The sequence below is a fragment of the Cygnus atratus genome, chromosome 2, assembly GCF_013377495.2.
Source record: "Cygnus atratus isolate AKBS03 ecotype Queensland, Australia chromosome 2, CAtr_DNAZoo_HiC_assembly, whole genome shotgun sequence".
Lineage (NCBI taxonomy): Eukaryota > Metazoa > Chordata > Aves > Anseriformes > Anatidae > Cygnus > Cygnus atratus.
Genome location: NC_066363.1, coordinates 124,709,132 through 124,733,812, shown reverse-complemented (window position 1 = coordinate 124,733,812; position 24,681 = coordinate 124,709,132). Strand labels below are relative to the sequence as shown.

Here is a 24,681-nt window from a genome sequence, read left to right as displayed (position 1 = left end):
GAAGGAAGAGAAAGAGAAAGAGAAAGAGAAAGAGAAAGAGAAAGAGAAAGAGAAAGAGAAAGAGAAAGAGAAAGAGAAAGAGAAAGAGAAAGAGAAAGAGAAAGAGAAAGAGAAAGAGAAAGAGAAAGAGAAAGAGAAAGAAAGAGAAAGAGAAAGAGAAAGAGAAAGAGAAAGAGAAAGAGAAAGAGAAAGAGAAAGAAAGAGAAAGAGAAAGAGAAAGAGAAAGAGAAAGAGAAAGAGAAAGAGAAAGAGAAAGAGAAAGAGAAAGAGAAAGAGAAAGAGAAAGAGAAAGAAAGAGAAAGAGAAAGAGAGAGAGAGAGAGAAAGAAAGAGAGAAAGAGAGAGAAAGAGAGGGAAGGAAGGAAGGACGGAAGGAAGGAAGGAAGGAAGAAAGAAAGAAGGAAAGAAAGAATGAAAGAACGAAAGAAAGAAAGAGCAAAAGAATGAAAGAAAGAAAGGAGAGAAAGAAAAAGAGAGAAAGAGAGAGAAAGAGAGAAAGGAGGGGAGGGGAGGGGAGGGGAAGGGGAAGGGGAAGGGGAAGGGGAAGGGGAAGGGGAAGGGGAAGGGGAAGGGGAAGGGGAAGGGGAAGGGGAAGGGGAAGGGGAAGGGAAGGGAAGGGAAGGGAAGGGAAGGGAAGGAAGGGAAGGGAAGGGAAGGGAAGGGAAGGGAAGGGAAGGGAAGGGAAGGGAAGGGAAGGGAAGGGAAGGGAAGGGAAGGGAAGGGAAGGGAAGGGAAGGGAAGGGAAGGGAAGGGAAGGGAAGGGAAGGGAAGGGAAGGGAAGGGAAGGGAAGGGAAGGGAAGGGAAGGGAAGGGAAGGGAAGGGAAGGGAAGGGAAGGGAAGGGAAGGGAAGGGAAGGGAGGAAGAGAGAGAGAGAAAGAGAGAAAGAGAGACAGAAAGACAGAGAGAAAAAGAAAGAAAGAAGAAAAAGAAAGAAAGAAGAAAGAGAAAGAAAGAGAAAGAGAGAGAGAAAGAGAGAGAGAAAGAAAGAGAGAGAGAGAAAGAGAGAGAGAGAGAGAGAGAAAGGGAGAAAGAAAGGGAGAAAGAAAGGGAGAAAGAAAGAGAAAGAGAGAAAGAGAGAAAGAGAGAGAGAAAGAGAGAGCGAGAAAGAAAGAAAGAAAGAAAGAAAGAAAGAAAGAAAGAAAGAAAGAAAGAAAGAAAGAAAGAGAAAAAGAAAAAAAGTTTGTATCTTCTTAGGGCAGTCCCTTTTCCCCTTCCCACTCTTCAGGCCCAAGGCTCTTGGCAGCGCACATGAAATCCCACCTTCTCCCCTGGCGCGTCCCGACGGCCGCTCTCCACCACCCCACGTTCAGGCTCTCTCTGCCCCCTTACCACACTCAGCCCTTTGCCCGGCGGCCAAAATCCCCCCCGCACACCCACCTACCCCCCTCCGCCCCCTGGGGGGGCCGTGGCGAGGCACCTGCAGAGGCGGCACCCCCAGACCAAGGGGAGAGGACACCCCCAGCCTGAAGGGAGGACACCCCCAGCCCAGCCCAGCCCTCCCGGCGCCGTCCTCCCCCCGCTCCCCGCTGCCTTCTCCCCCCCGCGCCCCCCGCTCCGCTCCTCCCTGGCCCCCGCCTCCGCTCCGCTCCGCGCCGGCTTTGTGTGCGCGGTGGCCGCCACCCGGGCAGGGTCCCGGGTCGCATGTCCCGGTGCCGGTGCCGGTCCCACTCCCGGCCCCTCATCATGCAACCCCGCCGGCTCCCCGCCGCCCTCCTGCCCCTCCTTTGTCTGCTCTGCCTCCAGGCTGCGCTGCCGCTCCGCGCCCACCGCGGCCGCTACGCCGGGTAAGTGCCCCCGCAGCCCCCGCCGAGGGCCGGGACGGGCTCGGGCTTCAGGATTCAATACTCCCTCCTGCAGCTGCCTCCCAGCGGCGTGCTCCGGAGCCGGAGCGCTGGGAAGGATGCTTGCGCTGAAGAGAGGCGAGGAAAAAAGTTTTAGTGCCCTGTTAGGAGCTGCCACCGCGTAGGGGAAGGGGGGGGGAATAAATGTAGGGGTTTCACTCTGAAATGAATTAAGGTTTGGGTTTTCCTTTGGGGAACGTCGTTTAATGGAACTTGAAACTGTTTTATTATTATTTTTTCTTTAAAACTGTGTGTGGTTTTAATGCATAAAAAGCCCAGGCAGGAAGGGAACCTGATTAACCTGGCTGTAAGTGAGTGAAGGATTCCACGTGTATTTCAAACGAGGCTTTTTTCTTCATTTAAAGTCCAAGTTTGTGTTAGAAAGATTGAAAAGCAGTAGACTATAAAGTCGTAGAAAATTGCAAACTGTGATATCGCTGCTAGGCTTTGCCACCGAACTGTGTATGCCTGATCTAGAGAGTTTCTTTTTAGCAGGTATTTAATAAAATTGTGTCTGCGAGAGATTCATGATGTAAACAAAAATAAAGACAGCCAAACATAGGACCACTACCAGCTAATGGCATCTTTCAACATACAGTATAAAATCCATTCAAACTGACCAGCAGATTTCTCAGGACACATCACTGTAGAAGTAGGAGCTGTGTAATTCTGTTCATTTTATTTAAGTAACCAAACCAGGCATATAAATTCCACTAGTAAAATGAAGTTTAAAAAAAATGGTAATGTGAAAGGAAGCTATTCACCCCAGGTCGCTGTTACTGATAGGAAGTAGTAAAACAATTGACAGCTGTTTCGTCATCTCTGTTTGGTTCCTTGCATCTCAGTAGCTATCTCACTGTTAACCAAACCAGCCACCACAGTCAGGAGCCCGCCTGGAGGCAATGGGAAGGCACAGGACAGAAAACCAAACTCCTCTTTAAAGCCAGAGTTCTGTCATAAGTCCTGTGCCACAGCATTCTTCTCTCTATCTGGAACCCAATGTGCAGGCATGGTCTCAGTAAGACATGATTTTTTTATCTTCAGGATTGTATTCAATTTGTTTGCAGATGACACTGAGATGAAAAACAAGTTCCCAGCACCAGATCGTAACTTTTTCTGAATATTAGTTACACGCCTTATCTGTTGCTGGGTGCCTGAGATGTCAGAACATGTATTTTAATATCCTCTGGGTTTAAATAAGATTGTCTATCTATAGTCCTGTCAATTAAAACAGAAAAAAAAATGCCTGCAGCTTCAAGTATTGTACCTCTGATAATTCATGTGATTCACCGATTTTTCAATTCAATTCTTGAATGTTAATTTATTTATTTTTTAAATCTTTTTCTTGTTTAAGCATTTGATGTGCCCTGGGTGGCAGGTGAAAACCCACAAAAACTCTCCCCTGTTGATCCTTGTCCTCGAAGCTTTTACAGAGTGTCTAGCCCAGAAAAAAATGAGACTTCTTGTCAACTTCCAGAATCTGGGCAAGCACAACAAAACTCACTACTCAGAAAAAGGACTAGCATTCATTACAAAACTCTTGGTCAATAGGCAATTGTAGTAGGGGGATGAGATACATTTACAAGTCTTGCTGAAAATGTGGTCCCATTTGTAACACAGACCAGAATGTGTAACACGTGTGCAACACAAACTTGAAAAACAACCTGATATTTTTCCCACTCTGCTAATCTTTTCCATTACTACCATCCTGGCATCATTTTTGTCAATAAAAGATGAAGAAAAATCAGCTTGAAGCAGGTTGAGGGTTTCTTTGGAACTACAAATACGTCTTGTCCTTTCGAAGCTTCTGCTACCAGCTCAAGGTCCTGGGCAGAATCATTTAATTTCCTCCGCATGTGCAATTGATTGAAAACAGTTGAGCAGGTGTTGCCTTCACTAGTGAACCTGGTCATCACCAAGAGGAAAAATTGTTTGGTAGGTTCTTTTTGAGGAGGGCAGTCAGGAGGTGAATATAGTTTTCTAATGTTCATCATTAAAAGGCGTGTCCCAACTGCCTGAATTCTTTCTGGGCTAAGTAATTTTGTGTCAGTCCTAGTCATCTCTGTTGTGTCAGAAGCTGTACATGTAAGGGGAAGGCATAAATGTAATTAGGGCAAAGGGAAGAAAGAAAAGAAAGAACAAAAAAAGCAACAGAATGCATTTCTCATAAACTTAGACCAGCACTAAGGAGGCACAGAACAATTGCAGTTCTTTAGCTAAGGACTCTGACCTAATACGATTAATTGGTATTCCACATATTTCTCCAAACTAACTCCTCCAAACTGTGTTCAGAGCAGGCAGGGTATGCCACAGGGACACATCTTTAAGCAAATAGATTCCAGATACCTTTGGGAAGTCAAGAAAAAGTTGGGAAGTCTCAGCAAAGAGTGGCAAGCAAGGCAGCACCTCTCATGCCCACTGAGTTCTTGCAAAGACTCAGACACAGATGTATTTACCTTCTGCTGCCTCACACAACAAACAAGAGTCCAACCTACCCCTGTGCTCTTGTGCCTGCAGGAACTCAAGGAGGAGCTTAAGAAGCTTGGAGCTGCCGCCTTCCCCTCTAAAAGACCCTGCAAATCAGCTGCCTTACATCAAACTCAGTACTATACTCCCCTATCCACAGTTTTTCTGCTCCCATTTGCATTCTCGTTCCAAAGGTTCCAGTGGAGATAGGAGAGGTGGGGACACACCAGGGTTTGGAGAGTTGCTATGGTGCATTCATGAGGATTTTCCAGGAGGCCATTACCAGAGGTTCATACAGGGGCAACATGGATGATCAAATGGATGGAAAAGTTTAAGTGCCAGAAATAACTGAGTAAGCTAGGACACTTTGGTTTCCAGTAGAAACAATTTAGGTAATGACAAATATCTACAGGCTTTGAGGCACAGGGAGGTGGTGGATAGAGGTCAGCGGTTCACTGTTTCCTCCCACAGGAATTGGGAGGTGTAAGATGAATCTAGTATGACCCAGGTTGAAAAGAAGTTTCTTCACCCCACTGGTGTGAGACCTGTGGAACTCTGCTGAGGGATGTGAAATGTTTACAAGGGTTTACGGGGGCTTGACAGATCCATGGACGGGAAACCCTCTGAGAGTTACTAGCTAGCTTTACTAGCTTTACCCGCTGAGAGTTACTAGCTTTCTTAGGGGAAAAATCACCTCTCTCATTTGTTCTTTAAAAGTCATTAATATGGTTCTTTTACTCCAGCTCATCTCCCATCACCTGAAAGATGGTGGCTGGGCATGTACCTTCTGTTTCCTACCTCACTTTCTGTTCCATATCACTTGTAAGTTCTTTCAAAGCCTTATCAGAAGTGTGCCTCATCTCACCTTCTCACCTTTGCTCTTACCTCCAATAACTAAATGCAGGCAAAGGCTGGGAAAAAAAAAAAAAAAAGTGGTCAGTTCTTCTCTAAGGTTTTGGTTGGTTTGTTCTGTTTTGTTTTTGTTTGTTTGCTTGCTTTCTGGAGGTTTTGGGAGTCCTTTTGAACATTGCATTGAGAAATCAACTCCTCCAAAAAGTTACGGCTTATGTGGGTTGCAGTACAGCAGATATTTGCCATTTCTTTGCATCAAGTAAAGGCTATGATGCATTCTTATGCTATTGCATTTGGGGTGGATAAGAAACAGAAAACAGTAAAGAAATGTTCCATAATCCAAGACGTAGTATGCTGTAACTACTGGGACATCACATCCCATAAACTGCACAAACCAACTGGTCGTGCAAGTAAGCACAGACATCAAATCTGAGAACATTCAGCAAATTTCAAATATTTTAATGCCCGTTAACATCCCAGCATACCAAAGCTAAGTGCCTCTGATCCCACAGTACCTTATACACAATAGCTAGCAATTGTTCTGTCTCATGGAAAAAAACACATGGGACTGTGATAAAACCTGGTTGCTGAGGGAATAGAGAAGTGGAAAGGAACTCCTGTGCTATTCCCCTCTGAAGATTTTTTTCCAGATGTTTTAACCAGGGACTAAAAGATCTGTTTTGCTGAGTAAAAAAATGTTCTTTCTGTCTTCTACTCAGGTCTCCTTTTCCACCCCCAAGTTAAGGTAAAATGTCATATACATAACTGGCAAAAAAAAGCATTTGGAAAGAATACTACCAGCATTAGGCTGAAGTCATAATCGTTCAGATGAAAACCACACTTACTGTTTCTCTAGATGGTGTCAGGGAGCTTCTGAAAGGTGAAAAGCTATGAGCTCTATAGCATCATGCACAAGCAATTTTAGTATTCTCTTTTCAAATTAATAATTCTGGAATAGAAACACCAGTGATTCCTAGAAAGAGCACAGATCTGTGAAATCCATGACAACTCTGGCACCTCTATACCCACTCTGGTCTCAAGACCACAACTCTAATTTTTATGCTTTCTCATCACCTGATACTCTCCCAGCACAACATCATTTATGTTCTTCTAAAGGGAAAAAATAATACTGCCAAGTTTTGATTCCTTTTCTCCTCTTAAGTCCAGGCATGTTAAATTTACCTTTTATAGCCTCTCTGCCCTCCTTATTATAAATGAGAAATATGAAGTGTTTCAGTTGCTCTTTCTTTCCCTTTTTCACTTTTTTTTTCCAGTAATTAGAACAACAGTGCACATCCACATTACACAGGCAAAGCGAAGGCCAGGCAAAGAGGTTCGCAGCTCGTTATGACTTTGTCTAAACTGATCTCCAGGTTCATGTCACCATGCAAGCCTGATCCCATACATGTCCAGATCAAGACCTTGTTGGATGATGTCGTGGTCCCTGTCTGGCTTCTGCATGTGGAGGAGAGGAGCAGAAAACTTGAGGGTAGGGGAAGGTATAAAGAATCAGGACATGGGCAAAAAAAGATAAACAATGAGGACATGGGCAAAACTTTCAGCCATACTTGGAAGCTCTGAACCTTTCCTAGGTCCCCTACTTTAGATGAAACCTATGGTCTTCCAGTAAGAATGATTCTTTGTGAAGTGCAAGCCTTCAGTTTCCTCATTTTTAAAAGTATATATGTTACAAATAGGAAAAGTAGCATATTATTAAATAAAATCCGTGTTTGAGCTTCGTTTTGAGTCCAACAGTTATGTTCTGCAAAAAACAGCATACGTTTAAGATGTACTTAGACAGAGATGCTTATAAAAACAGAATTTACATGTCAAAGCCAACTGTTCCTTCAGTCTAAAGCATCTACTTTGAATCCACCAGCTTCCATTGTCTTGTGGCAGGTGAAGAAACACAGCTTTTCCCAGAGCTTCTGGTACTAGTTGCAGTGAACTTCAGTGCTCCCTCTTCTACACCATACCCACTACCTTCTATTTGCTGCTGCCATGAATTCACTTTCCTGGAGTCACTCATGGGCTTCTTAAAATGATGAACTTAACCTTGAATACTTTGCACAGAACTTTCAGAAGCACTTAGCCAGGCACAGATACATAAATGATGTAATGATTATTTTTTTATTTATAAAATTGGGATCTAAAGTATGTGAATAACCTACGTGAAAGACAGTGGAACTTACTTGCAGTCCAGAAAGAAAATCAAGGTTCTGGAATGAGTGAATTTGAAAAAGGGAAACTAAAAATCTGCTGTTCCTGAATATATTTCAAATGTTTTGCAGGGAACTCTAGTTTCGTATACTGTGTAGGACTGTATCCCACAGTGCACAATAAACAGGAGCCCAAGGTCTTCTGAAATCCTAATATCTGTAAAAATGTCGTATGTACATCTGAAATAGCTTTACATAGTCAAAATGCCATAGGGAACACCCATTACTCTATCCAGTTGAAGGCGAATGGCCACCATTAATCATCTCTTACTGTCTCCAGGAGGTAAACTCTGTCATCTCTGTTTCACAGAACTGTCCTTCACTTAACTTTTCTCCTTAATTTTACCTCTGAATACATAAAAGAAATTGTGCTCCCTCTATTGTAAAGGGAGTGCAATGTGTATATAACATTCACACAAAAGTCAAGAAAAAAACTGATATTGAGATCATATATTGGCAGTCTGTCCAGCAGTCCTGTAAGCAAACCTGCTGTGAGTATCCATATAGCACTGAAAATGAAAAGCAGGCAGTGGAGTTCACCATTCAGTATTTCTACTGTTCAAGCGGTATGAACAGCAAGAGATGGGGAGAATTTTCCTGCAGTTTGACCCTCTACAACAAAATAAGCAAAATAAACTGTTTCGCTACTGTCCTGTGCCCAACTTGCTTGGCTCTTTATGCTATCAGTACTATTTTTCAGGCAGAAAATAACTTTCAGCAAATCTTGTGCTGTCTGTTCTACTTACAATGATAAGCAGGTTTGGTTGCAAAATGAGAACTAATAATTATAATTACACTAGACCTCTTTCTGAAAACCCTGCTGCAGACAAAACTCCTTACAGAACTTAACAGGACTTCTGCTGGTCTCAGATTTGCAGGAACAGACTTACAGGCAGCAAACTTCTGGAGACAATTAAGCCCAGTCCTAAATTTTGTTTAGTATATTTTGATTCTGATTTATAAAGTCTGTGTTCACATACTTCAGTAAAAAATTGTGGTTCTGGTTTAATATTGGTGCTAGAGCAAAACCTGCATTGATTTTGCTCTTTAAGTTACACCTCAGTATATCAAGTCAGAATCACACCCTGAGCAGTCACAGATTGTAGAGAAAGAATCTGCAAAGAAAACTCTAAAACTGCTTTTTGTGCAAGGCACCTGAGGATAGGGGAGCCAAAGTAGTCTGACTTAAAATTGAAAGCAACAAATGGATGGCGGCAATGTATTCCCTTCTTTTTAATATTTTGCATCTTTTGAGCTTGCCAGATGAGAAGGAAGGCCAAGGACTCGTTGCTTTCTGGTGGAACTATAAAAACACGCACTGTGCCTCACCCAGGATGAGCACGGATGCCTGGTATGCTGCGCGGGTGCTCACACAGGCTGGCATAGAGCAGCTGGCAGGGAGCACAGACCCATCCCTTCTGCCTGTGTCTGCTCTGTGCCAGCGGAATGATCTGGAGGACGAGGCTCCACCAAGGCACCTCTGCCCCTGGGGAACATCGAGACTTGCAAGTGCACTTATTAAAAGAGAAGACACACCTTCGAGTTACCAGGCAAAGCAATGCACACAACAGTACCCGCTACAGAGGGTATGTTCTAGACTGCTTAAATATAGCCATGGAAAAACAGAAGTATCTTACCAAATCAAAGCCTCTTTTCTGGCTGTTCTGCAGTTCAGTCAAGGTTCTATGCAGGGGAGGCTACCAAAACAGGATTTTAAAAATGTAGTTGAGGAAGGTTTATTGCAGAACAGTTGTTCTAAGAAAAACTTGTTTGTTATACCATGTAGTATTTCAAATACATTCAGCAAAGTGATAAAATTTGCAGCACCACATTGTTGACTCAGAGAAAAAAGAAGTCTCTTTTCATTTTTATTTTATATTTACGTTGCATTTCGATAATAATTTCTGATTGCGGTATCCTACAGGTTCGAAAGGCTCAGGTAAGCAGTAGAAAAGGTGGTACATTTTAAATACAAGACAACATAACAGACTTTATATTTGTTTTGAGAAACAGGTGGCGCACATGATACAACCATAGTCTATTGATGGATTTTTAAAGTGAGTATTTTGGCCATTTCCTTTTTTTTTTTTTTCTTCCGAGGCACTGAAAGTGTTAACTTAGTTGAAATAAATGAGCAGATTAATTCAGGCATCTGAAGCCAGGCATTTGATTATATAAGAAAAGCATGGGATAGAACCCTGAAAGTCAAGTCTTGAGGACAGATGTGAGAAATGACTTCAGCAGGCCTGATGAAAAACTGGTGCACTTTGATTTACGCAACTGTACTCCTACCAAGATTACCACCAGATGCTACTCTAAGGCTGCGGGGTGATGATACAGCCAAGCCCCTAAACCCGCTAATGGCCGGCCACTGCCAAGGGAGGCGGTTGTGCTCCCGCTGCTCCAGATGCCCCTGCCCCTGCTCTGGCACTGGCACTCCTTCACCTACTGCATGCCAATCCTGGGAGCAAAAAGAGCAAAAAACATCCCTCTCATCCCCCTTTTTTTTTTTTTTCCTGGATTAGCTCTCAGCTTGTCGGTCTGTGATCTGGCTGCTGCAGAGCCTCTGGTTGGCCCAGGGAAGGAGTGGCAATGCCTGGTTTTCCAGTAGCCACCTGGGTCAGGGGCTTCAGACTCCCTGTGCACATATGCACAGGAGATGGTCCTCTGAGACCAGTTAATTCCAGGTGTGAACTCCAAGGAGCACAATGTGGTTTTACTTCGGCAGAATTTGGTTTCCTGATCACTCCCGACCACTAGATTTCTTTCCTTGACAGTGTCAAAGGAACAATCCCGAAAGAGAGTTTCAGGCTCACAGAGAGAATAAGGGGATGTTTATTTTCAAATAATAAAAGTGCAAAACTAAAGAAAAAGTTAAGCTCAGTACTAGCTATAGTTACATGTGGGTTTTTGAAGCAAAGGGGCTTCATCATTCCTACTGTCTTAAGAAGCTGTAATTCCTTCTTTATGTAACACACAAGACTGACATAATAGCATCTACAGAAGAATAACCTCTATATTCATTAAATTGGTTGATGTTAGATGGACTATAACTATTTCTCAGGAAAACAGGGCAGGCATTTAAATATGGATGTTTTATTAAGAGCTCTGACATTTTTGTCTCAGCAGTTTCAACAGGGAAATAAACTTCAGGTTCACTTGCGCTGTACAGGACAGGCAGCCAAGAACATACTCTGCCTAAAATTTGTACCAAATAACAAGAATCACCATGTAAGCATACTGCCAAGTCCCAGCTTAATAAGGCCAGTGTCTCAGCAGCATGAGCTTGCATCTTCAGCAGCAGTACACAGCATAAGGATGTCCTGTGGCACAAGGACAGCACATCATGTCTTTATTCAGCTCTGTTATCAACAGACTGGATCCCTGATCCATCTGCCTATGAAAGTGACAATACCAAAAATAGATGGAGATTATTAAAGGAATATAAAATCATCTAAGTAATTTGCTTTCTTTGTAAAAATTAAATAGTTTAAGTTCAGCTGAGCTTGTTCTGTTGTTTTGTTTTTACAAAAAGCAGTTATCTTAGTTTTGGTGTAATTTTTAAATCATGGCCTGTTAAATAATGTTTCAGAGGAAATCAAAGTACTGGAGTATAATCTTTTATATTCACTATCCAAGAGCATGAAAATAATTTGTGATGTGGTTTGTATTTTCTGAGGCCTAGCCTAGAATTGTAACCGCAGCAAAATATGTAATTATGCAGATTTTGATCATAGAATAGAATCACAGAATCATAGAATCAGTAAGGTTGGAAAAGACCTCCAAGATCATCTGGTCCAACCATCCCCCTACCACCAATGTCACCCCCTAAACCATGTCCCTAAGCACCACGTCCAACATTTTCTTAAACACCCACAGGGATGGTGACTCCACCGCCTCCCTGGGCAACCCGTTCCAATGCCTACCAAATCCCCACTGCAAGAGTTGTTTCTGTTCTGCATTAAGTCACCATGAGGGAGAGTCCTGGTTCTCCCTCTGTAGAATCTGCAAGGAGCGGGAAGCACAGGAACCCAGGGCTTCTCTGCCCAACAGAAGGACAACCATGTCTCTCCTCTCTGTTTAGCATGGGCTAAGCTTTGTCTGAGCACCTTTAATGTATCCTCTCTCTTAGAGACCCTAGGCAGAGAAACATCACGTAGTCAACACCATCAACCCCTGTCAAACAGATGTGAAAAAGACCCTGATTTACTCATCCCAGGTGGTTGTGGGCAAACTTGGAGACAGACATGTGCATCTCAGGCTCAGACTGAGGAAGGACTCAGGGGTTTCAACCTTTATTTTTGTCTACAATGCATATTGTTTGTCACATAATCTTATGTCTTTGAAGGCTTTACATCTAGTCCCACCTGCCAAAAGTATATATCAAATTAGGAAATATATGTACTGGACACACAAGAAGCTGTTTGCTGTTCAGAATCAGGTTAGCAGGTGTCACAGACCTGGAGTCTTTAGGACATCAGCTTCCCAGTTTAGCATCCAGGCCTTCTCTTTCATGGACGCTTAGTCCTTAGCCAATGGGCAGCATGCAGCTCACCAGTATGTTAGTTTCCCCATGCCCATCCCTCTTTTCCTTGGACCTGTATTCTCTTCTCTATAAGATAACTGACATTTTTTGTCCATAAGATGAATGACAGAATAAAAGATAACCAAAAAGTATGATAGTCAGCACAGGCTGCCACTGCCTGACCAAAGTGGCAAACAATTTGTAACAATTAGCATGTGTCACACACAAACAGATGGGAAGGTGGTTCAAAGCAGTAGAAAGGCAAATTAGCTTAACCCTCTGGAAGATGATGGAAAAGTGAAGTAAAGCTAGCCTCCTACATCGTAAGAAATCAGTAGAGACTAGTGCTCAAGGTGAGGTAAGCCTTATGTTTTTGGGTGACCTCTCCAGATGCTGTAAAAGCTTCACTGGGGAATGGTGGACAAAAGGGTCCAGGGACCAGGAAAACCTGATTTTTAATTCTCCTAAATGAAACTGTGAGGAGAAGTGAGGAGAAAACACACAGCTTTTACCTTTTCAAAACAGAATATCCTACCAATTTGCAGGCAGTGAGACAGTGCCATGAAACAGCTCAGGGTAAAGAATTATAGAGAACAACTGATCCACGATGTGCTCTGTGAAATCTGATCTTTCCTTATTGTTTTTCTTTAATCCAGAGTCCATTATCTCTGCTGAAAAAATACACGTGGGCTTTTATGTATGGCAACTGCGTTAGGGGTGGTCTTTGAATTAGAAGGCATTTGCTCAAAGAGCCTGCAGCAAGTCACGCCAGTCAAGTGGCTGCAGGCTGCACAGCTACACTCAGGGAAAAAAAAGCAAATGATACGAAAAGCATTCTCTTGTATGGCTGAATGGACATCTCATACAAGACATATCTCTTGTATGGACAGCTTGGTGAAAACTAGAAGGTAAGGGGAAAGGGGAGTGTAATCTTCAGGAGTATATACTCTGATATGAGATTAACCGACAATTATACAACATTTTAAAGGTTTTATTCTACTTGTAATGTGTCTACCAGATTTCAGTTACGTTGTTAGAGCTAATGAAATACAGTCTTAATTATGAAGTAGCTAATAGCTGGCTAATAAAATGCTAAATAATCATTCTATTTAAAGATATAAAATAAACAACACCAAAAAAAAAAAGACTGTTTGTAGGAGTAAAATGCAGAGATCTCACCGGGAGGACCAGGTTCACAGTGGCAAATGGAAAAAATAATTATTAGGGTGTATTTAGCAACCAAAAGTCCATCTGCCCCACTGGAAAAAATTACTTTTTCAGAAGAAAAAAATTACACGAACTTCAGGCAAACAAAGAAGGATATTTTAAATTAGTCATTGTATAAAGAACTTTGTTACTTACAAGAATAAATAACTGGGTGAATTTAAGGTAATATTTTTAAAGTTATCAAATTACATGCACAGTATTTATTTTTACACTCCATGGCCATAAAACACCAGATGTCATGCAATGAAGTAATGTCAGAGGAAGACTGGAATCCATTGTCTGTGAGGAACAGTCAGATGCTTGCTGTTAGCAGTGAAGTCTTGCTCATAAAAGTTTGCTTCAAATGCAAAAACACCAAACATGCTTCATTGCTTTCAAGACTTGTGTCCCCATAGCCTGTAGGTTTTTGTTGTTTTAAGCTTCATTATTACTAGTGTGACACGGGAAAGGGGGAGCTTAAAAAACTGTTCAATGGAAGAAACAAAAAATGGGTGTCAGTAGTCATCTTATGGTAGAGACTAGGTAAAGGAAATACTGCTTGTTGGATGCTTGTGTTGATGAATGGCATAGGTCACCCCACACTCTATTTTACAAATGAAAAATAGTAGTAGAACAAAAGAAAAACAGCAGTAGAAGAAAAAGATATATTTTCCTTTTGAGAAGGAAAACACAAAATTCATATATAAACGCAAAGTATCACCTCATATATTTTGCTGCTTTTTGCATAATGTAAGTTTTTGGCAGCTTATTCAAAGCGTGTAGCATGCCAACTCCATTTTCCATGAAACTTTATGTAAGGATAGCTGGGGACACAAAACATATAACAAGAAAGAAGCTGCAGAAAAATGGAGCTAGTGATTTCATAGTTTTGTGCAGCTCTATATTTCTGTGGTATCATTTCACACAACATATCAATAGTAGCTCAGTGTGCACATATGTTGCACATCACAACTTTATAAACTGAAATAATTGCAAATGGAAATTAATTCATTTCATGAATTTATCTCAGTGTACAATGTAAAAAAAAAAATCAAATTGTAAGTATATATTCAAGTAAAAGCACAGAATGTGATTTTAGCTGGAATTTCTTTTAAATACCTAACAAAAATAAACACAACCATGTGTCTATGTACTAATGTTAGTGTTTAGTGGGCATATACTGTCTCCATTTATTTCACCCCAAAATACTTTATAATTTTGCTAAATCCTACTCCTCCAGGCATATCGAAGTACCTGTCCTCATCTAGGATAAAGTAGAGTAGGCTGAGGTTCAATATTCATCACAGGTTTGAAAATTAGAGCACTTGAGATAAAATAAAACAAAACAAGCACTGTATTTCTTCATGTGGAACTTCATCTCACCTTTTAAGTCCATTTCAGTCAAACACAGCTAAATCCTACTTAGCAACGTTAACAAAAAATCTCAGCAAAATTAAATAGGCCAACCAAATCTTTCTCTTCGCTTTCTCCAGCATTTCACCTTCAGATGGGGAGCAAGTACATTAGAGGCTCTCTTTGATACAATCACTGGGTGTTATAGCAGCAGAAGCAGACTTTAGTGAAAATGCTCCTTGGGGAACATATCTTGGCAAGCAACAGTTCCCTGATGGAAATAGCATTTGGCATCAGAATTTACTTCACAGAAGGCCTATGTACAGAGTTTCTCAGTTGTCGTTTTCAAAGAACCTTTCCTTTTGCTGGCTGTGCAGGTGCGAAGCTGAGATTACAGCCTGCTGTGTAAAAGCTGACTCCTCTTCCTCCTACCTGTCTCTCTGTTCTCACCTCCCCCTTGCTTACTTCATTGTCCTCGTATCTTGTTGCAAACAGCCTGCAGAACAGTTTTCAATAGGGACTGGCATTTTACCACATGCTGGATCAGCAGGTAACTCCAGGTCTTAGTTGCTTTGTGTTTCCTGTATAATCAAGTAGTAGTAGTTTCAGCTCTAACACAGCTCTTTTGGACAGTGGATCTAGACAGAATGATAAATAGCAGTGTTATACTGGTGCAAATAAGCTTAACAAACTTATTATTATGAATGCTTTCAATTTAGGGACTTGTTTTCAACTGGACAGAAGGCAAAAAATTTACAAAATTTTTTCTACGTATGGGGATGGTTTGTTTAAGGAGCTAGCAGTTTTCTTTACCATTTCATTTATTTATTTATTGTGAAATATAATAGCAAGAAAGAACTTTAATTGAATTTATGAAATAAACTGATAGTTTCCATCAAGTATTAGCAGACAAAACTCTGCTTCTTGACATACTGAGTTGCTATGAGCAAGGCAGAGAAGTAGTACCTGGGTGCAAGACTCTGCTGACACCATCTGAACTGAGTATCCTATTCTCCTGTATCTCTTTGCATTTTTTGTTTTATTTGTTTGTTTTTAGTAGGTTTCTAAGAGTTGAAAATTCTGATCAATCAAGATGCAAGTAAACAAGAAGTCATAACTAATAGCTCTACAAGACATTATCTAGTCTGCTCATTTCAGTCCAAGGTAACTCACATCCTGAATGAAGTTGATAGCAATGTCTTTTTTCATTAAAAATTATGTGTTTTTTTTATACATTCACATAAATACACACAGAAACATTTCTGAAATTGAGAAGGCATCAATTATACCTCCAAACCTGTTAAGTCAAAGCAATATACACAAAGGTAACTGTCTTTCATACAGAAAGTATGAATAGCATGATGTCATTCAGTAAGGTAGACTAAACAATCTGTCTTTACTAGATAAAAACTATAAAATCTTTAGAGACATTTACTGTATCAGGTATTTGATGAAAATTACAGTAATAAATCTGAGATGATTTAGAATCCATATTCCCAGGACAATTGTAAAATGCCCTAGGCATTTACTGTCTGCCTGCAGAACATGTTTGCACCATGTTTCATAAATTTAGCTTTTGCAGCATGGAATATTTTCTTACAGGAGCACAGCAGAGAATTGCCTAAACAGAATGAATGACAAAATCTCAAACGGGGAGTTTGGTATTTCAGTAGCAGTGCGAGACTTGATACTTCAAGATCTCTGCATTTGGGGGTATTTCGGTTTGGGCAAACTAGATGCAAGACGGATGTTTAACAAATAATCTGGGCAGCAAATGTTCTTCAACAATCAAGTGATAACCAAATGTAAAGGCACATCTCAGGAAATTGGTTGAAGGTTGTTGTAGCAGTGCATTTAACATCTGATTGCTACCGCAGACACCACAGGGCTCCGGCACCAAGAATTGCACTTGACAGCTTAATGGGATTTACTATGCTTTGTCAGTGGGCTGAGCCTTCCAAGTAGCTTCGTCACTATGTTCTGTGACTTCTCCAGACAGAAGAGCCAAATTTTTATCACCTCACATTTGGCGTGAACATTCCAAGCCACAACTCACTTGCAACCACATCTTGAACTCTAAAAAAACAGAATCACTCTTTTGCTAGTTACAATTTTGGGAGGGCAGCCAAGATATCGCAGAGCAATTTTGATGAAGTTATAGGAAAGAAATCAGGATCCAGCCAAAAATGAATGCTCCTTAATTTGACGAAAAAGTGATTACCTGTCAAATAGGTGAGATTTTCACAAACTGCAGTTCAGAGCATTAAGCCCTGTTTTACCTGGGTGGAAACAAAACCTTACCATGTAATAGAAACTCTGGAGATTTTGTTTATCAGAGCTAATGAAAAGTAGATTACATTTCTTTTCTTGGTGACATAAAGGACTCCCAAACCCTAGTGCATTAATTCAAATGCTCAAATAGAGTTTTTTTTTTTTCCAGTTAACCTTTTCTTCAGGCATATAACTTTGTTGTTGCTTTAGATGAAATGGATAACACTGCTACCTTATTTTTTGATTTTTGATTTACCTGTTGGATTGCTGGGGGAAAATTCAGATATTGATTAAGAATCCTGAATAAGTCTGAGTTACTCAGCAAGTTCGGGTTTTGTGCAGTTGGTAGTAAGCAAGCTGTTTTTTTCCAAAAATTATGATTTTCTCTGAAGTGAAGGAAACTGTAATTCATTCCCCAACCTCACTCCACAACTCTACACAAATATTTATATTATCTAGCCATAAACTGACTTTATCAAATTAAACAAAAATCTCCATACTCCATCTTACAAACATTTCTCCATAAATTAAGTTATATTGGTAACAGATTCTGAGCCCACAGAAGTTCAAAGCACTATTTAAAGTAGTAAGATGAGGTATTTAAAGGATTATTTTTCATGTTTTAAGTTGGTAAGAAAAATTTAAAACTTTTTGTTAAAAAGAAAAGAAAAAAATGAGCTCTTAGATATGCCAGTGACCACAGTACCTTACATTAGATTATGAATGTTTTATGCTGCCCTTTTGGGATATCAATTACAGGACCCATAAGCAGAGTCAGTAAAGAGCCTCTTCCAGGCATGAGACATCTGGTTCCTTGGCAGCCTACACAGACATTTGTATTGCCAGCTTTAAATTAGGCTTTGAATTTGCCACATGCTTTAACTGGCAATGGGCTGTCTGGAGTGCCATGTGTTCCTGGTTGTGGTAGCTTTAGCATTTAATGTTTAGGTTTATTCCCCTCCCTTCTCTCTCGAGAGGACCTCCAAACCAGTAAAACTTCACCATCAGCCCTAATATTTAGGGCTTAGAGGACTGCTCTTCTAAGCCTCTGAATACGCATTTCTCATTGGTTTTCTAAGGACTGGTACAAATATACAGTATTACAAGAATTATGACCCTATATATTCCTGGGCATCATCCAAAGTTCAACACATGCAGACATTCAGAAAAAGTAGTTTGTTTTCCCGTCTGTACAAAACCATTAATACATCCATCGACTGGTCAGAAACTTCTCAGTCACTTACTTGACTAAAATGAGTCTGAAGCTCAGCTTGAATAATTGTTTCTAGCTTGGTGTCCGGCTTGATTATGAGAATTTTATTATATGAGAATTTTATATATGGAAGAAGTCAGCTGGAGGGAATGTGTTTGTCAGTGATGAAAAGGAGGCCTAGGATCAAACTGCACGTCATCTGAAGTACAGATTGTAAATAGCCCTATTTGTGTGTCTATCTCTTGGATTAAGTTATTCTGCAAAGAAGCCCCTTACTGCTTGCAGAAGTAGATGGAAGTTGTTTTTAGGGAGAAAATTAATTCTAATTTGACATTATACCCTAATAAAAATAAATAAAATTGCATAGAAGGAACATTGCTGCTTATCAAATGAAGTGAGCTAGGAAATAAGGGAGATAGTTCATTCTTAATCCATCCCTTTTGTGTATTAATTTCAGCATCCTAGTTCTCTTGCCTACCTCTGACACTTCAGTTGTGTATACTGCAGCAGTACATGTCCTGCTGAATGGTCAAGAGCCATTGTATTGTAAGGCCTTCTGGATCCATGGAGCCATTACATTCATAGTGATGTTCAAGCAATGTTCAGAATTATCTGTGCTTTTTTTTTATTATTTTATTTTATTTTCTCTTCTTCTTAGTTGATACAACCAAAATAATATCTAGTGATCTGAAATGTCACGGAAAATGGGTCTCCGTTGTGAGCCTATATGCTCTAAACCAGATAAATAGAAACCCTAAGACTTTAATTTTCCTTTACTCATGTTTTTTTTTTAAAAAAAAAAAAAACAAAAAAAACTTCTCTTAATCTGCAGAAACTGCTTGAATACCTGAAGTCAGCACTGACTTAAGAAAGCAGAGAAGCAGCATGGCAGAAGATTGCAGTCACCACACCTCTCTGGCCTTGTGTGCCATTTATCACAAGTGTCACTGACTTCTCCTGCCCTCCAGAAAATGATTAAATGCCAGTCTGTTATGCTGAGTGACAGTCAAGTGTCATTTTGTACAAATGCCTTCTAACATTTATAGGTAGACCTTCTTCTCCAATTGCACTGGCTGTAAGGATGTAAAACCTTCCCATCTTATGCCAGTCCCTCTGTCTGTCTGTCTGCCCACCTCTTCATATCTAGATTTCCATTTTCTACTTCTTCACCTCTGTTCCTGCTGAACCCAGTCCCCAGCCTCTTCCCTGACTCCAATTTCTGCGGTGCCCTCCCTGCTCTTGTGATAATGATGCTCCCACTTCTCTTCCAATTCAGTGTTCATTTAGAAATCACTGCTGCCCACAAGCCTTAGACCAGTGATGGGCCACATGTGTTGAATCTTTCCTAATCCAATATAAAATAAACAAAAAATGTACCATGATATTACTTAAGTGTGCTTTTAAACTGGTTTGAAAACCATTGAAATAGTTTAATTTATAATATTGGTATAAAAGGGAAGGGGAATAAAATGGCTTCTGCAGCAACAGAATTTCCCTTGTTTTCACTGTAAACAATGGTGGGACAAGGGAAATCAGCAGCTACTCAGCTCTCTAGAGGATACCCAAAGGCAAGTTTTAAGTGTTGCTCATTAAGTGTGAAAGTCAGGAGACTTACAGCATCAGGAACCAAACTGACAGCGAGGCTAATGGCAAGCTAGCAACCACCCTGCTCTGCTCCTTAAAACAGACATGGATCTGGTGCTTTTCTGTACGATACTGTATTTATCTGGTAAAAGACCACGTGATAGCATGGCCATTTAGAAGAGTAATAACGAAGCATCAGTAATGGCACTTACTGCTGCTGTAAACTCTATCAACCTCTAGCAGATTAACAAGCTCCCTGCAGACAAATAGCACCCAAATATTCATCTCCCTAGGGAATTAGGCATCTGCTCGCTTTATCTGCTGAACTGATAGCCTCTTTGTTACACAGTTCATTCTCCTGACAATTGACCTTCAGAATAAATGTGAAATGCAAACCTTGGAGCATATAAAAAGCCTCTAAAATCTATCAAATCACTTCATAAAATCCATCACTTTGGGCTCAGCCAAAGCACTTTCTAATTTAAGGCTGACATTTATGCATTACACAAAAATAGCTAAACATGAATACTGAATAGAGGAAAGAAGCTAGAAGCATCAGAATCAGTAGTTAAAACTTTTACAGCACTTAATTTTAAAATTGAGGCTAATGGCATGAGATTCTAAAATCTGTAAGAACAGAGAATTTATGATTTTGCAAAAGACCTTTCGAAAGCTCTGTTCACGCATATCTAGATCATTAAAATATTTTATGGAGAAGTTTTGAAGAACAGTGCTTCAGATTCATTGGCACTTGCTTAAAACTGTAATATTTCACATAAGATTCTAATGTAGAACTGACAAAGCTGATTTTTACACATTTAAGTACGTACTGACTTTGATAGCATTCAGATCTCAACACTTGTGTGACACAGTGCCCCTGTAGGCAGAAAACATCTGTCAAGTAGAGCTGGTAGAAACAAAAGTTTCTCTGGCTTTTTTGATTCAATTGGCCTTCAATGGAATATAAATTTCTGTAAGAGTTTTCCACGTTTTCACTGACCCGAAAAAAAAGAAGCAGCATAGGTATTAGAAGCATATGTATCTTCTGGAAGTTAAATAAATTTACTTCCTTCTTATTATATATGGAAATAAATTAATTAGCTGAGTAGTTGTTGGCAAATCAGGATTTACCTCAGTTATGACAAAAATCTGAAGAGGAAACTTTGCTCACCAGAAAACTGAATGACCTGTAGCTAATGCGCCGTTGACATGGGTTTGAGGGAAAGAAAGATTTTTGTTAGCAATGGTATAGGATACATTCCCACACCCTCAAATACAGTCGTCTTCTGCAGGAAAAAACGTCCCCCAGTAAGTGCGGGGGGCATTTGGTAAAGTTAAAGTATGTCTTCTGGTTAAGATAAACCTGAGCAACCAACCTCTTATAAATTTTGGCATATTGGGTCAAAATAACGACCCTTTTAGGTTATGTCTGTATTAGAAAGCAGTGCTCTGTATACGTATGATGGGAGTGGATTGGCCGGCGCTGAGGACCAGACACTCGCATGGTGTGAATTTGGCAGGGTTTTGCTCTGGACTGGCTGATCTGACCCCATATGGTTGGGGCACACTGCATGCAGTACAAGCGTGTCTCTCAGCTCATGTTCAGTCCAGTTCATGCACCCCTGAGACTGGTCCACAGTGTGACCTGCACCCTGAGGCTGCTTTGCAGTGGGACCCACGTCTTGGTAAGTAGGAACACTCAGGTTCACTTCAAAAGTGCAGTTCTCATCTGAATTAGAAGCTTTATATAGCTTCTGTCCCTCTCCCAGTGCAAATGACTAAAGAATAAGGCATTTGAAGCACGGTGGCTGCTAAATTGTGTGCCTGCGGTGAAGATTTCTTCCTAATCTCAACTGTTTATCATTGATAGAGAGATTGAAATCTCTGAAATGTCCTGGAGGAATATACGAAATTGCTGTATTTGTGATTAGTTTTTGGTTTTGGTTGTTGGTTTTTTTTTTGGTAATTTGTGGGTATAATGGGTAATAGCTTCTGTCCAGAGTGATCCACGATTTCTTTCTTTGTACATTTTCTAAAAGCCTTACTCAGCCGCTGGCTCTCCTGTTTCAGAAGAATACTTTCCCATTGTAATCAGATTTTATTGCCTAAAAGTGAAGTCACTGCCTTAAAGGAACACAACCAAAGTGCCTGCTCTGTATCAGCAATGCATTTAAACTAGCAATTTTTTTCCTTTTCTTTGCTTTGTAGCCCAGACATGACAACTGTGGAAGCAAACTCAGTTAACCAAAAACACTGCCCTTGATCATTTCTTTGTTGGGACCCGTGTGCTGAAGGATGTGGTCTTGGTAATTAACCAGATCACCTTAAGTCACTGTCCTCGGAGATTTGAAATGAACTGGCTGACTAAATAATGAAGTAGTTCAGGATCATTCATACAGTTTCTTTCGTTAGCTGAGGACTGAAGTGAATAATATGAAGTGAACGATGTTTGTCCTTCAGTTAAAAAGAAGACACTGGGGAAGCAAGATATTTACCTGCATGTACCTGAGCGACCCTTCTGAGGGGGCTTTGGAGAAACATCCCACTGGCCATGACCCATGGTGGCAGGGAGAATGATGGCTGGGGGGATCCAAGCTGTCCCTTCAGGTCCAGGGCTGTAACCACACCGTGGTGTTCACCTGGCAGTCCTCACTGGGTCCTGCTGGTGGGGCAGTGAGGTGTCACTGCAAATACGGGCACAAGGCAAGAATCAGCCCAATATATGGCAGCTATATATACACCACACCCAACACAAAAATATCAAAGCATGAACTTCCAGTATTACTTTTTTCCCTGAATTCATTTACAAAAGGCGTGTTTGTGTCCTTCCTTTATGGAAACCGAAGGCTCGGTAACAAGAAATGAAAATTCTCCTATAATAAAACTGGTTAACATCTAGCTTTTGCTTCGGAAGTTACAAAAAATTGAGTCAAATTACCATGAGCGGGCTTAAGAAATATCAGGCGTGTTCCAGCAGCCCCAGAGAGTGACTGAAGCTGGGCTGAAGATTTAAGAGAAGATACAAATTTGTCTGAGGCTGGCAGCCTCCCATGTAGTAAACTGAGCACAACTGTTCACAGCTTTTTGCTTGAGGGCTGAGGGGGGAAAACCTCCCATTACACACCACACATTATTTTCCACATTACTTCAGTTTTATGGTTTACTGAGAAAGAAAGCAAGCAAACAAATTCTGTGATGGCAATTCAAAGTGCTTCAGCATCTCAGCACCGTTCCTGGTGCAGCTGAAGCTGCAGGACAGAGTGGCTGGCTGGCTGCTGGTGCTGCAGATACGTCCTGCTAGGTCTGGGTTAGAAGAATGGTCCCAAATACAGAGCTCTGTGATGTTTGGATAAAAATAAACACCTTTTGACCCAGAGTAACATTCAGAGAATCTCGAAGCGCGGACATGGTCCTGGGCAACCTGCTCTGGGTGCCCCTGCTTGAGCAGGGCATTGGACCAGATGGCCTCCAAAGTCCCTGCCATCCTCCACCACTCTGGGATTCTGTGTATTTTATATTGTATATGCCTTACTGAAGCACATGAAGAGGTATTTGAGGAAATTAAAGTGCTCAAGATTTTCAGGAAGTTTCCTGCTGTAGGTACCATGACTGAAACAGTTGCTGGTGGCACGAACTAGTCAGGGTAAGTAGGAGTAATGTGGATTTCTGGGGCTGCTGCAGATATCTAAGGCTGCCCATCACAGAGCAAAGCTGAACCATTTTAGTAGATCCATAACGTGGTAGTCATTCATTTAATACTTATTTGTACATTCAGTAATTCACTATATGTTTCTTAATGTTCAAGTCTGTACTCTTCAAGCTAAAATGCTAGCTCAGAGCTTTCTATTTGCAAAAACAAAAACGTTTTTCATCAGTTTTGTCTTTTTCCTTTCACATTTTTCAGCAGATCCTTATTGTTATTCTGAAGATGCCTTAGCCTCTACTTGATATCACACTGCTGTGAATGTTTAATTTGCTGCCTCCTTGCATTATTTACTTTCACTGTGCACTGTCACCCACCTGAGTGGTGTTAAAACACTTAGAAATCTACTATAAAATTATTTTTTAAAATTAATATTCATTAATTTTAATATCAATACTAATATCGGTGCTATTTACAATATTAGTAAGATTTAATAACATCATCTTTGCTGTTTCTGTAAAAAGATAATAAAAAGCAGATGATCTAACACCCTTCTGTAATTTATTTTCCTGTACAGCTTGTAAAGCTTTGAGCTTACCAGAAAAGGATTTAGAAAACACTATGTAGACTTTTCACCATTTTCACAAAATCAAAATGTAAGTGTGCTAGGTGAAGTAAATGTGAGCAATGATGAGGTCTAAAAGAAGGCTTTTCTTTTTTACTCTTGCAAATGGGCAGATCTGAACAGCTTTATTGCAGCATTCACTACAAGCAGTTTATGCCTGTATTAACAGACCCTATAAAAGACGTAATTGCCATGTTAAGCACAACTATGTGGATCTGTTAGGAACAGGGTACAAAGTGGTTTGCATTAGCCCAACATTCATAGTATACCCTGCCATTGTTCCCTAATTTTGCCACAGCTTCTTTTATGAGAAGTCAGGAGAATGTTATTCCTTATTTCTTGCAGACTGCATGAGTAGTGATGGCTCCCAGTCCCAGAGCCCTTTTCAGAAGGGGCTTTCAAACTAAAATTCAAAAAAAAAGAAAAAGGAAAAAAAAAACATACTTAAAACACACTGAGGACACTCCTTTGATGTGGTAAACTCAGGTTTGAATCCTTCCACTATGATAAAACCAGGCACCTGAATGCCACCCGATTTTTCTCTGCTATTCTGGCCTACTGGGTCTTTCTGTTGGGTTTTAAAAAGACAAGTTTTCATTTTCACTTCATGCAGGATGGGAAAGTTTCTGGAAACAGTGTGCTCAGTGATCCTTCTGGTATCACGGGGACAACCTCTGTGTTACAGCTTCATCGTGTAATCATGTATTACATTTAACACACCCTACAATCAGGATTTATTTAACAGGGAAAAAAAAATCTATCAGAACTGAAAATGTTGCTGTGAGGGCTATAGTGGAGAAAGATTTATTTGCCCATGCAAGGTATATATATTTTAAATGAATACCAATAATGGACTTAGGAATTGCAAGGCAATAAACATCCT

The 24,681-nt window shown here is 40.6% G+C and overlaps 1 protein-coding gene across 1 annotated transcript in view; it reads left to right on the top strand.

The window, feature by feature from the left end:
- Positions 1–1,641: 1,641 nt before the first annotated feature.
- The window catches only part of CPA6 (carboxypeptidase A6), an 82,087-nt gene continuing 59,047 nt past the window's right edge, over positions 1,642–24,681 (top strand). Inside the window, exon 1 of the mRNA XM_050708778.1 lies at positions 1,642–1,784. Coding sequence (XP_050564735.1) covers positions 1,642–1,784 — 143 coding nt within the window. The remainder of the gene's footprint in view (positions 1,785–24,681) is intronic.